This window comes from Tachypleus tridentatus, chromosome 1 (genome assembly GCF_004210375.1).
Source record: "Tachypleus tridentatus isolate NWPU-2018 chromosome 1, ASM421037v1, whole genome shotgun sequence".
Lineage (NCBI taxonomy): Eukaryota > Metazoa > Arthropoda > Merostomata > Xiphosura > Limulidae > Tachypleus > Tachypleus tridentatus.
Genome location: NC_134825.1, coordinates 186416881 through 186430359, shown reverse-complemented (window position 1 = coordinate 186430359; position 13479 = coordinate 186416881). Strand labels below are relative to the sequence as shown.

The following is a 13479-nucleotide window of genomic DNA, read 5'->3' as shown; positions in this document are numbered from 1 at the left end:
CAGATTGAAAGATTAAACTGTGCTACACAACAACTGACTGGAAGATTAAACTGTGCTACATAACAACCGATTGGAAGATTAAACTGTATTACATAACAACTGACTGAAAGATTAAACTGTGTTACATAACAAGTGACTGAAAGATTAAACTGTGTTACATAACAACTGACTGGAAGATTAAACTATGCTACATAACTGACTGGAAGATTAAACTGTGCTACACAACAACTGACTGGAAGATTAAACTGTGCTACATAACAACCGATTGGAAGATTAAACTGTATTACATAACAACTGACTGAAAGATTAAACTGTGTTACATAACAAGTGACTGAAAGATTAAACTGTGTTACATAACAACTGACTGGAAGATTAAACTATGCTACATAACTGACTGGAAGATTAAACTGTGCTACATAACAACTGACTGGACGATTAAACTGTGCTACATAACAACTGACTGAAAGATTAAACTGTGCTACATAACAACCGATTGGAAGATTAAAATGTGTTACATAACTGCTAGAAGATTAAACTGTGTTACATAACAAGTGACTGAAAGATTAAACTGTGTTACATAACAAGTGACTGAAAGATTAAACTGTGTTACATAACAACTGACTGGAAGATTAAACTGTGCTACATAACTGACTGGAAGATTAAACTGTGCTACATAACAACTGACTGGACGATTAAACTGTGCTACATAACAAGTGACTGAAAGATTAAACTGTGTTACATAACAACTGACTGAAAGATTAAACTGTGTTACATAACAACTGACTGGACGATTAAACTGTGTTACATAACAAGTGACTGAAAGATTAAACTGTGTTACATAACAACTGACTGAAAGATTAAACTGTGTTATATAACAACTGACTGGACGATTAAACTGTGTTACATAACAAGTGACTGAAAGATTAAACTGTGTTACATAACAACTGACTGGAAGATTAAACTGTGCTACATAACTGACTGGAAGATTAAACTGTGTTACATAACAACTGACTGGACGATTAAACTGTGTTACATAACAAGTGACTGAAAGATTAAACTGTGTTACATAACAACTGACTGAAAGATTAAACTGTGTTACATAACAACTGACTGGACGATTAAACTGTGTTACATAACAAGTGACTGAAAGATTAAACTGTGTTACATAACAACTGACTGGAAGATTAAACTGTGTTACATAACAACTGACTGGACGATTAAACTGTGCTACATAACTGCTAGAAGATTAAACTGTGCTACATAACAACTGACTGAAAGATTAAACTGTGTTACATAACAACTGACTGAAAGATTAAACTGTGTTACATAACAACTGACTGGACGATTAAACTGTGTTACATAACAAGTGACTGAAAGATTAAACTGTGTTACATAACAACTGACTGGAAGATTAAACTGTGTTACATAACAACTGACTGGACGATTAAACTGTGCTACATAACTGCTAGAAGATTAAACTGTGCTACATAACAACTGACTGGACGATTAAACTGTGTTACATAACAACTGACTGAAAGATTAAACTGTGTTACATAACAACTGACTGGACGATTAAACTGTGCTACATAACAACTGACTGGACGATTAAACTGTGCTACATAACTGCTAGAAGATTAAACTGTGCTACATAACAACTGACTGGACGATTAAACTGTGTTACATAACAAGTGACTGAAAGATTAAACTGTGTTACATAACAACTGACTGGAAGATTAAACTGTGCTACATAACTGACTGGAAGATTAAACTGTGCTACATAACAACTGACTGGACGATTAAACTGTGCTACATAACTGCTAGAAGATTAAACTGTGTTACATAACAACTGACTGGACGATTAAACTGTGTTACATAACAAGTGACTGAAAGATTAAACTGTGTTACATAACAACTGACTGAAAGATTAAACTGTGTTACATAACAACTGACTGGACGATTAAACTGTGTTACATAACAAGTGACTGAAAGATTAAACTGTGTTACATAACAACTGACTGGAAGATTAAACTGTGCTACATAACAACTGACTGGACGATTAAACTGTGCTACATAACTGCTAGAAGATTAAACTGTGCTACATAACAACTGACTGGACGATTAAACTGTGCTACATAACAACTGACTGGACGATTAAACTGTGCTACATAACTGCTAGAAGATTAAACTGTGCTACATAACAACTGACTGAAAGATTAAACTGTGCTACATAACAACTGACTGGAAGATTAAACTGTGCTACATAACAACTGACTGAAAGATTAAACTGTGCTACATAACAACTGACTGAAAGATTAAACTGTGCTACATAACAACCGATTGGAAGATTAAACTGTATTACATAACAACTGACTGGAAGATTAAACTGTGCTACATAACAACTGTTTGGAAGATTAATCTGTGCTACATAACAAATGTTTGGAAGATTAACTGACAAAGTTTCTTACCATCTCTAAATGAACCCAGAAAAGAACATTTCACCCAATCTTAAAACATAGTTTCATGTTTGAATGAAACTACTTGTATGAATTAATGTCATAAGGAAACAATTAAAAAAATGCAAAAAAATGAACAAACATTACATGAAGTATTATGTGAAGTTTGTTCCTGGTGCTATAGTATTGATATATGTACAAACATTACATGAAGTATCATGTGAAGTTTGTTCCTGGTGCTATAGTACTGATATATGTACAAGCATTACATGAAGTATTATGTGAAGTTTGTTCCTGGTGCTATAGTATTGATATATGTACAAACATTACATAAAGTATTATGTGAAGTTTGTTCCTGGTGCTATAGTACTGATATATGTACAAACATTACATGAAGTATTATGTGAAGTTTGTTCCTGGTGCTATAGTACTGATATATGTACAAACATTACATGAAGTATCATGTGAAGTTTGTTCCTGGTGCTATAGTACTGATATATGTACAAGCATTACATGAAGTATTATGTGAAGTTTGTTCCTGGTGCTATAGTATTGATATATGTACAAACATTACATAAAGTATTATGTGAAGTTTGTTCCTGGTGCTATAGTACTGATATATGTACAAACATTACATGAAGTATTATGTGAAGTTTGTTCCTGGTGCTATAGTATTGATATATGTACAAACATTACATGAAGTATTATGTGAAGTTTGTTCCTGGTGCTATAGCATTGATATATGTACAAACATTACATGAAGTATTATGTGAAGTTTGTTCCTGGTGCTATAGTACTGATATATGTACAAACATTACATGAAGTATTACATGAAGTTTGTTCCTGGTGCTATAGTATTGATATATGTACAAACATTACATGAAGTATTATGTGAAGTTTGTTCCTGGTGCTATAGTATTGATATATGTTTAGTTATTTGTTAACTATAATCATACAGAATCAACAGTATTGATGTAAGTTTAGTTATTTGTTAACTATAATCATATAGAATCAATAGTATTGATGTAAGTTTAGTTATTTGTTAACTATAATACAGAATCAACAGTATTGATATATGTTTAGTTATTTGTTAACTATAATCATACAGAATCAACAGTATTAATGTTAGTTTAGTTATTTGTTAACTATAAACATACAGAATCAACAGTATTGATATAAGTTTAGTTATTTGTTAACTATAATCATACAGAATCAACAGTATTAATGTTAGTTTAGTTATTTGTTAACTATAATCATACAGAATCAACAGTATTAATGTAAGTTTAGTTATTTGTTAACTATAATCATACAGAATCAACAGTATTGATATAAGTTTAGTTATTTGTTAACTATAATCATACAGAATCAACAGTATTGATGTAAGTTTAGTTATTTGTTAACTATAATCGTACATAATCACTTCTTGGTTGATATATTCACATAAACCACGTTTTTATATCCAGTATCTTGAGTTTTACAAAGCAATACTTCAAATTTCAAGTCTGTTCTTCTTTAATATAAAATAATAAAATGTAAATTGAGATAAAGAATTATACAAATGAAACATTTTAAAGATTTTTGCCAGTAAAAATAGTTACATCAAAATTGTACGCAAGGTTTTCAAGTCAGCAACTAGCCGATGAGTTTTTGGACCAAGTTGGTTCCAGATAGGGTCAAGCTGAAACTTGATGATTTTATCATACGATTTGGAGACAAAGTTTTCAAGAGTCAGTTCGTCAGTGTCGAGCTACATCAAACCAACAATAAAGTAATACATTTTTATGTGTTTGATAATGCTTAAAGCTACTCAATGTATATGAACTAGCATTCCATAATTTTAAAGTGATACACAAGAGGGAAGGCAGCTAATGAACATCACTAGTTTACGGACAACTCTAAACAAAAAGTAGGATTTAACCATCATTTGTTTGTAAAACAACCAATGTAGTAACAAGTGAGGAACCATGGAACCTTGTATAATATATATATATAACTTGATGACCAGTAAGCCTCATTCAGTTCTATAATAATTACAGTTACCAAAATATAGATAATGATATATTGTGTAGAGAAAGTTTGTGATGAGACACACCACTTGATACATAAGAATTTAAAGTTGAAATTCAGTTTAGAAATTACACATTCTGATAATTATTCACTCATGAAAAACAGGCTTTATAACATTTTGATGAAGTTTTGAATATTAATACATGTAGTTATATATTACATCCTTTAGAAATTACACATTTTGATAATTATTCACTCATGAAAAACAGGCTTTATAACATTTTGATGAAGTTTTGAATATTAATACATGTAGTTATATATCACATCCTTTAGAAATTACACATTCTGATAATTATTCACTCATGAAAAACAGGCTTTATAACATTTTGATGAAGTTTTGAATATTAATACATGTAGTTATATATTACATCCTTTAGAAATTACACATTTTGATAATTATTCACTCATGAAAAACAGGCTTTATAACATTTTGATGAAGTTTTGAATATTAATACATGTAGTTATATATTACATCCTTTAGAAATTACACATTCTGATAATTATTCACTCATGAAAAACAGGCTTTATAACATTTTGATGAAGAGTTGAATATTAATACATGTAGTTATATATTACATCCTTTAGAAATTACACATTTTGATAATTATTCACTCATGAAAAACAGGCTTTATAACATTTTGATGAAGTTTTGAATATTAATACATGTAGTTATATATTACATCCTTTAGAAATTACACATTCTGATAATTATTCACTCATGAAAAATAGGCTTTATAACATTTTGATAAAGTTTTGAATATTAATACATGTAGTTATATATTACATCCTTTAGAAATTACACATTCTGATAATTATTCACTCATGAAAAACAGGCTTTATAACATTTTGATGAAGAGTTGAATATTAATACATGTAGTTATATATTACATCCTTTAGAAATTACACATTCTGATAATTATTCACTCATGAAAAACAGGCTTTATAACATTTTGATAAAGTTTTGAATATTAATACATGTAGTTATATATTACATCCTTTAGAAATTACACATTCTGATAATTATTCACTCATGAAAAACAGGCTTTATAACATTTTGATAAAGTTTTGAATATTAATACATGTAGTTATATATTACATCCTTTAGAAATTACACATTTTGATAATTATTCACTCATGAAAAACAGGCTTTATAACATTTTGATGAAGTTTTGAATATTAATACATGTAGTTATATATTACATCCTTTAGAAATTACACATTCTGATAATTATTCACTCATGAAAAATAGGCTTTATAACATTTTGATAAAGTTTTGAATATTAATACATGTAGTTATATATTACAACATCCTTTAGAAATTACACATTCTGATAATTATTCACTCATGAAAAACAGGCTTTATAACATTTTGATGAAGTTTTGAATATTAATACATGTAGTTATATATTACATCCTTTAGAAATTACACATTTTGATAATTATTCACTCATGAAAAACAGGCTTTATAACATTTTGATGAAGTTTTGAATATTAATACATGTAGTTATATATTACATCCTTTAGAAATTACACATTCTGATAATTATTCACTCATGAAAAACAGGCTTTATAACATTTTGATGAAGAGTTGAATATTAATACATGTAGTTATATATTACATCCTTTAGAAATTACACATTCTGATAATTATTCACTCATGAAAAACAGGCTTTATAACATTTTGATGAAGAGTTGAATATTAATACATGTAGTTATATATTACATCCTTTAGAAATTACACATTCTGATAATTATTCACTCATGAAAAACAGGCTTTATAACATTTTGATGAAGTTTTGAATATTAATACATGTAGTTATATATTACATCCTTTAGAAATTACACATTCTGATAATTATTCACTCATGAAAAACAGGCTTTATAACATTTTGATAAAGTTTTGAATATTAATACATGTAGTTATATATTACATTCTTAGAAATTACACATTCTGATAATTATTCACTCATGAAAAATAGGCTTTATAACATTTTGATAAAGTTTTGAATATTAATACATGTAGTTATATATTACATCCTTTAGAAATTACACATTCTGATAATTATTCACTCATGAAAAATAGGCTTTATAACATTTTGATGAAGTTTTGAATATTAATACATGTAGTTATATATTACATCCTTTAGAAATTACACATTCTGATAATTATTCACTCATGAAAAACAGGCTTTATAACATTTTGATAAAGTTTTGAATATTAATACATGTAGTTATATATTACATCCTTTAGAAATTACACATTCTGATAATTATTCACTCATGAAAAATAGGCTTTATAACATTTTGATAAAGTTTTGAATATTAATACATGTAGTTATATATTACATCCTTTAGAAATTACACATTCTGATAATTATTCACTCAGGAAAAACAGGCTTTATAACTTTTTGATAAAGTTTTGAATATTAATACATGTAGTTATATATTACATCCTTTAGAAATTACACATTCTGATAATTATTCACTCATGAAAAACAGGCTTTATAACATTTTGATAAAGTTTTGAATATTAATACATGTAGTTATATATTACATCCTTTAGAAATTACACATTCTGATAATTATTCACTCATGAAAACAGGCTTTATAACATTTTGATGAAGTTTTGAATATTAATACATGTAGTTATATATTACATTCTTAGAAATTACACATTCTGATAATTATTCACTCATGAAAAACAGGCTTTATAACATTTTGATGAAGTTTTGAATATTAATACATGTAGTTATATATTACATCCTTTAGAAATTACACATTCTGATAATTATTCACTCATGAAAAACAGGCTTTATAACATTTTGATAAAGTTTTGAATATTAATACATGTAGTTATATATTACATCCTTTAGAAATTACACATTCTGATAATTATTCACTCATGAAAAACAGGCTTTATAACATTTTGATAAAGTTTTGAATATTAATACATGTAGTTATATATTACAACATCCTTTAGAAATTACACATTCTGATAATTATTCACTCATGAAAAACAGGCTTTATAACATTTTGATGAAGTTTTGAATATTAATACATGTAGTTATATATTACATCCTGTTCTTTTTACAAAGTTCAGTTAATCATATTTTCCAAGCCAGGACAAGTTTGGGTGTATTTCCTCGTTAACTAGTTAAGGAAATTGTTAAATCTAACACTCCACTTCATTACTTAATATTAGCAGTAAAATACTGAGATCCCTTAATCACAGATAAAAAGTAGTTTACAGAATAAGTGTTTAAAAACTTCAAGTCACAAATCAACACAAAAAAATAACAAACTGCAACTGCTACCCATGCTTTCAGCCATTACAGACCTGAAAGATATTCTTACAAAATGTCAAATCATCTGCACCATCATACAACAAATATTACAAAAGACAAAGTAAATCAAACCATTAATTATTCATAAAGTAAAACAGCTGTTTTAAACAAACATTACTTCACACACACACACACACACACAAATCTAAAACTCATTGCTTGTTATTAATAAAGCTCATCACATTGTGTTATTGTTACATTAAGAAACCAGAAGCAAAATCTAAACAAATGTAAAGAACAAACCAGATACAAATGATTCTATTTAACACAGAGATATTACACTTTTTTATAAACACCTTTTAAATGACAGATATTCAAGCTAACTTTCTGATAAAGATTATGTGAAATTTCTTAAACAACAAGTTTAACCATCAGCCAATATTCACAAAGTCCACCTCAGTTCAACCATCAGCCAATATTCACAAAGTCCACCTCATTATATCCTTACGTTCACAATCCCCACAAATTAGAAAAGAACTCTCCTCCTTAATAAAATTCTATACTCAAATCCCATTTAGGGTGATATAAAAACCTTAACCCATAAATTAAACACTTATTTCAATACAGGGACAAACCACGTGAGCTACTGTGTTCCTGGCTCGTGTATATGACCGTAAAGTCATGTGCATTAGTAAAACAAAACATTACATGAAAACTAAAACTAGTATTTGAACACATAGGAGTTGTTGTTGTATATTTTTAAGCACAAAGAGCTCTCTGTGTTCTGTCCACCACAGGTATCAAAACTCAGTTTCTAGTAGTTCAAGTCCATCGACATACCACTGGGGGCACATTTACGACTACCTAACAAAAATAACCATCCACTACCTATACCTAGAAACATAAAGTCATAAGTTAACATTGCCCTATTCTTTACAGCTTACAAAATAACCATCCACTACCTATACCTAGAAACATAAAGTCATAAGTTAACATTGCCCTATTCTTTACAGCTTACAAAATAACCATCCACTACCTATACCTAGAAACATAAAGTCATAAGTTAACATTACCCTATTCTTTACAGCTTACAAAATAACCATCCACTACCTATACCTAGAAACATAAAGTCATAAGTTAACATTGCCCTATTCTTTACAGCTTACAAAATAACCATCCACTACCTATACCTAGAAACATAGTCATAAGTTAACATTGCCCTATTCTTTACAGCTTACAAAATAACCATCCTCTACCTATACCTAGAAACATAAAGTCATAAGTTAACATTGCCCTATTCTTTACAGCTTACAAAATAACCATCCACTACCTATACCTAGAAACATAAAGTCATAAGTTAACATTACCCTATTCTTTACAGCTTACAAAATAACCATCCACTACCTATACCTAGAAACATAAAGTCATAAGTTAACATTGCCCTATTCTTTACAGCTTATAAAATAACCATCCACTACCTATACCTAGAAACATAAAGTCATAAGTTAACATTGCCCTATTCTTTACAGCTTACAAAATAACCATCCACTACCTATACCTAGAAACATAGTCATAAGTTAACATTGCCCTATTCTTTACAGCTTACAAAATAACCATCCACTACCTATACCTAGAAACATAAAGTCATAAGTTAACATTGCCCTATTCTTTACAGCTTACAAAATAACCATCCACTACCTATACCTAGAAACATAAAGTCATAAGTTAACATTGCCCTATTCTTTACAGCTTACAAAATAACCATCCACTACCTATACCTAGAAACATAAAGTCATAAGTTAACATTACCCTATTCTTTACAGCTTACAAAATAACCATCCACTACCTATACCTAGAAACATAAAGTTATAAGTTAACATTGCCCTATTCTTTACAGCTTACAAAATAACCATCCACTACCTATACCTAGAAACATAAAGTCATAAGTTAACATTGCCCTATTCTTTACAGCTTACAAAATAACCATCCACTACCTATACCTAGAAACATAGTCATAAGTTAACATTGCCCTATTCTTTACAGCTTACAAAATAACCATCCTCTACCTATACCTAGAAACATAAAGTCATAAGTTAACACTGCCCTATTCTTTACAGCTTACAAAATAACCATCCACTACCTATACCTAGAAACATAAAGTCATAAGTTAACATTGCCCTATTCTTTACAGTTTATAAAATAACCATCCACTACCTATACCTAGAAACATAAAGTCATAAGTTAACATTACCCTATTCTTTACAGCTTACAAAATAACCATCCACTACCTATACCTAGAAACATAAAGTCATAAGTTAACATTGCCCTATTCTTTACAGCTTATAAAATAACCATCCACTACCTATACCTAGAAACATAAAGTCATAAGTTAACATTACCCTATTCTTTACAGCTTACAAAATAACCATCCACTACCTATACCTAGAAACATAAAGTCATAAGTTAACATTGCCCTATTCTTTACAGTTTATAAAATAACCATCCACTACCTATACCTAGAAACATAAAGTCATAAGTTAACATTGCCCTATTCTTTACAGCTTACAAAATAACCATCCACTACCTATACCTAGAAACATAAAGTCATAAGTTAACATTGCTCTATTCTTTACAGCTTACAAAATAACCATCCACTACCTATACCTAGAAACATAAAGTCAAAAGTTAACATTGCCCTATTCTTTACAGCTTACAAAATAACCATCCACTACCTATACCTAGAAACATAAAGTCATAAGTTAACATTGCCCTATTCTTTACAGCTTACAAAATAACCATCCACTACCTATACCTAGAAACATAAAGTCATAAGTTAACATTGCCCTATTCTTTACAGCTTATAAAATAACCATCCACTACCTATACCTAGAAACATAAAGTCATAAGTTAACATTACCCTATTCTTTACAGCTTACAAAATAACCATCCACTACCTATACCTAGAAACATAGTCATAAGTTAACATTGCCCTATTCTTTACAGCTTACAAAATAACCATCCACTACCTATACCTAGAAACATAAAGTCATAAGTTAACATTGCCCTATTCTTTACAGCTTACAAAATAACCATCCACTACCTATACCTAGAAACATAAAGTCATAAGTTAACATTGCCCTATTCTTTACAGCTTACAAAATAACCATCCACTACCTATACCTAGAAACATAAAGTCATAAGTTAACATTGCCCTATTCTTTACAGCTTACAAAATAACCATCCACTACCTATACCTAGAAACATAAAGTCATAAGTTAACATTGCCCTATTCTTTACAGCTTACAAAATAACCATCCACTACCTATACCTAGAAACATAAAGTCATAAGTTAACATTGCCCTATTCTTTACAGCTTACAAAATAACCATCCACTACCTATACCTAGAAACATAAAGTCATAAGTTAACATTGCCCTATTCTTTACAGCTTACAAAATAACCATCCACTACCTATACCTAGAAACATAGTCATAAGTTAACATTGCCCTATTCTTTACAGCTTACAAAATAACCATCCACTACCTATACCTAGAAACATAAAGTCATAAGTTAACATTGCCCTATTCTTTACAGCTTACAAAATAACCATCCACTACCTATACCTAGAAACATAAAGTCATAAGTTAACATTGCCCTATTCTTTACAGTTTATAAAATAACCATCCACTACCTATACCTAGAAACATAAAGTCATAAGTTAACATTGCCCTATTCTTTACAGCTTACAAAATAACCATCCACTACCTATACCTAGAAACATAAAGTCATAAGTTAACATTGCCCTATTCTTTACAGCTTACAAAATAACCATCCACTACCTATACCTAGAAACATAAAGTCATAAGTTAACATTGCCCTATTCTTTACAGCTTACAAAATAACCATCCACTACCTATACCTAGAAACATAAAGTCATAAGTTAACATTGCCCTATTCTTTACAGCTTACAAAATAACCATCCACTACCTATACCTAGAAACATAAAGTCATAAGTTAACATTGCCCTATTCTTTACAGCTTACAAAATAACCATCCACTACCTATACCTAGAAACATAAAGTCATAAGTTAACATTGCCCTATTCTTTACAGCTTACAAAATAACCATCCACTACCTATACCTAGAAACATAAAGTCATAAGTTAACATTGCCCTATTCTTTACAGCTTACAAAATAACCATCCACTACCTATACCTAGAAACATAAAGTCATAAGTTAACATTGCCCTATTCTTTACAGCTTACAAAATAACCATCCACTACCTATACCTAGAAACATAAAGTCATAAGTTAACATTGCCCTATTCTTTACAGCTTACAAAATAACCATCCACTACCTATACCTAGAAACATAAAGTCATAAGTTAACATTGCCCTATTCTTTACAGCTTACAAAATAACCATCCACTACCTATACCTAGAAACATAAAGTCATAAGTTAACATTGCCCTATTCTTTACAGCTTACAAAATAACCATCCACTACCTATACCTAGAAACATAAAGTCATAAGTTAACATTGCCCTATTCTTTACAGCTTACAAAATAACCATCCACTACCTATACCTAGAAACATAAAGTCATAAGTTAACATTGCCCTATTCTTTACAGCTTACAAAATAACCATCCACTACCTATACCTAGAAACATAAAGTCATAAGTTAACATTGCCCTATTCTTTACAGCTTACAAAATAACCATCCACTACCTATACCTAGAAACATAAAGTCATAAGTTAACATTGCCCTATTCTTTACAGCTTACAAAATAACCATCCACTACCTATACCTAGAAACATAAAGTCATAAGTTAACATTGCCCTATTCTTTACAGCTTACAAAATAACCATCCACTACCTATACCTAGAAACATAAAGTCACAAGTTAACATTGCTCTATTCTTTACAGCTTACAAAATAACCATCCACTACCTATACCTAGAAACATAAAGTCATAAGTTAACATTGCCCTATTCTTTACAGCTTACAAAATAACCATCCACTACCTATACCTAGAAACATAATGTCATAAGTTAACATTGCCCTATTCTTTACAGCTTACAAAATAACCATCCACTACCTATACCTAGAAACATAAAGTCATAAGTTAACATTGCCCTATTCTTTACAGCTTACAAAATAACCATCCACTACCTATACCTAGAAACATAAAGTCACAAGTTAACATTGCTCTATTCTTTACAGCTTACAAAATAACCATCCACTACCTATACCTAGAAACATAAAGTCATAAGTTAACATTGCCCTATTCTTTACAGCTTACAAAATAACCATCCACTACCTATACCTAGAAACATAAAGTCATAAGTTAACATTGCCCTATTCTTTACAGCTTACAAAATAACCATCCACTACCTATACCTAGAAACATAAAGTCACAAGTTAACATTGCCCTATTCTTTACAGCTTACAAAATAACCATCCACTACCTATACCTAGAAACATAAAGTCATAAGTTAACATTGCCCTATTCTTTACAGCTTACAAAATAACCATCCACTACCTATACCTAGAAACATAAAGTCACAAGTTAACATTGCTCTATTCTTTACAGCTGACAAAATAACCATCCACTACCTATATCTAGAAACATAAAGTCACAAGTTAACATTGCCCTATTCTTTACAGCTTACAAAAT

The 13479-nt window shown here is 29.7% G+C and overlaps 1 protein-coding gene across 1 annotated transcript in view; it reads right to left on the bottom strand.

Moving 5' to 3' along the window:
• Positions 1-13479, bottom strand: part of LOC143232128 (DNA repair endonuclease XPF-like) — a 52664-nt gene that overhangs the window by 24833 nt on the left and 14352 nt on the right. The window contains 1 exon segment of the mRNA XM_076467219.1: positions 4052-4200. Within this exon segment, the coding sequence (XP_076323334.1) occupies positions 4052-4200 (149 nt within the window).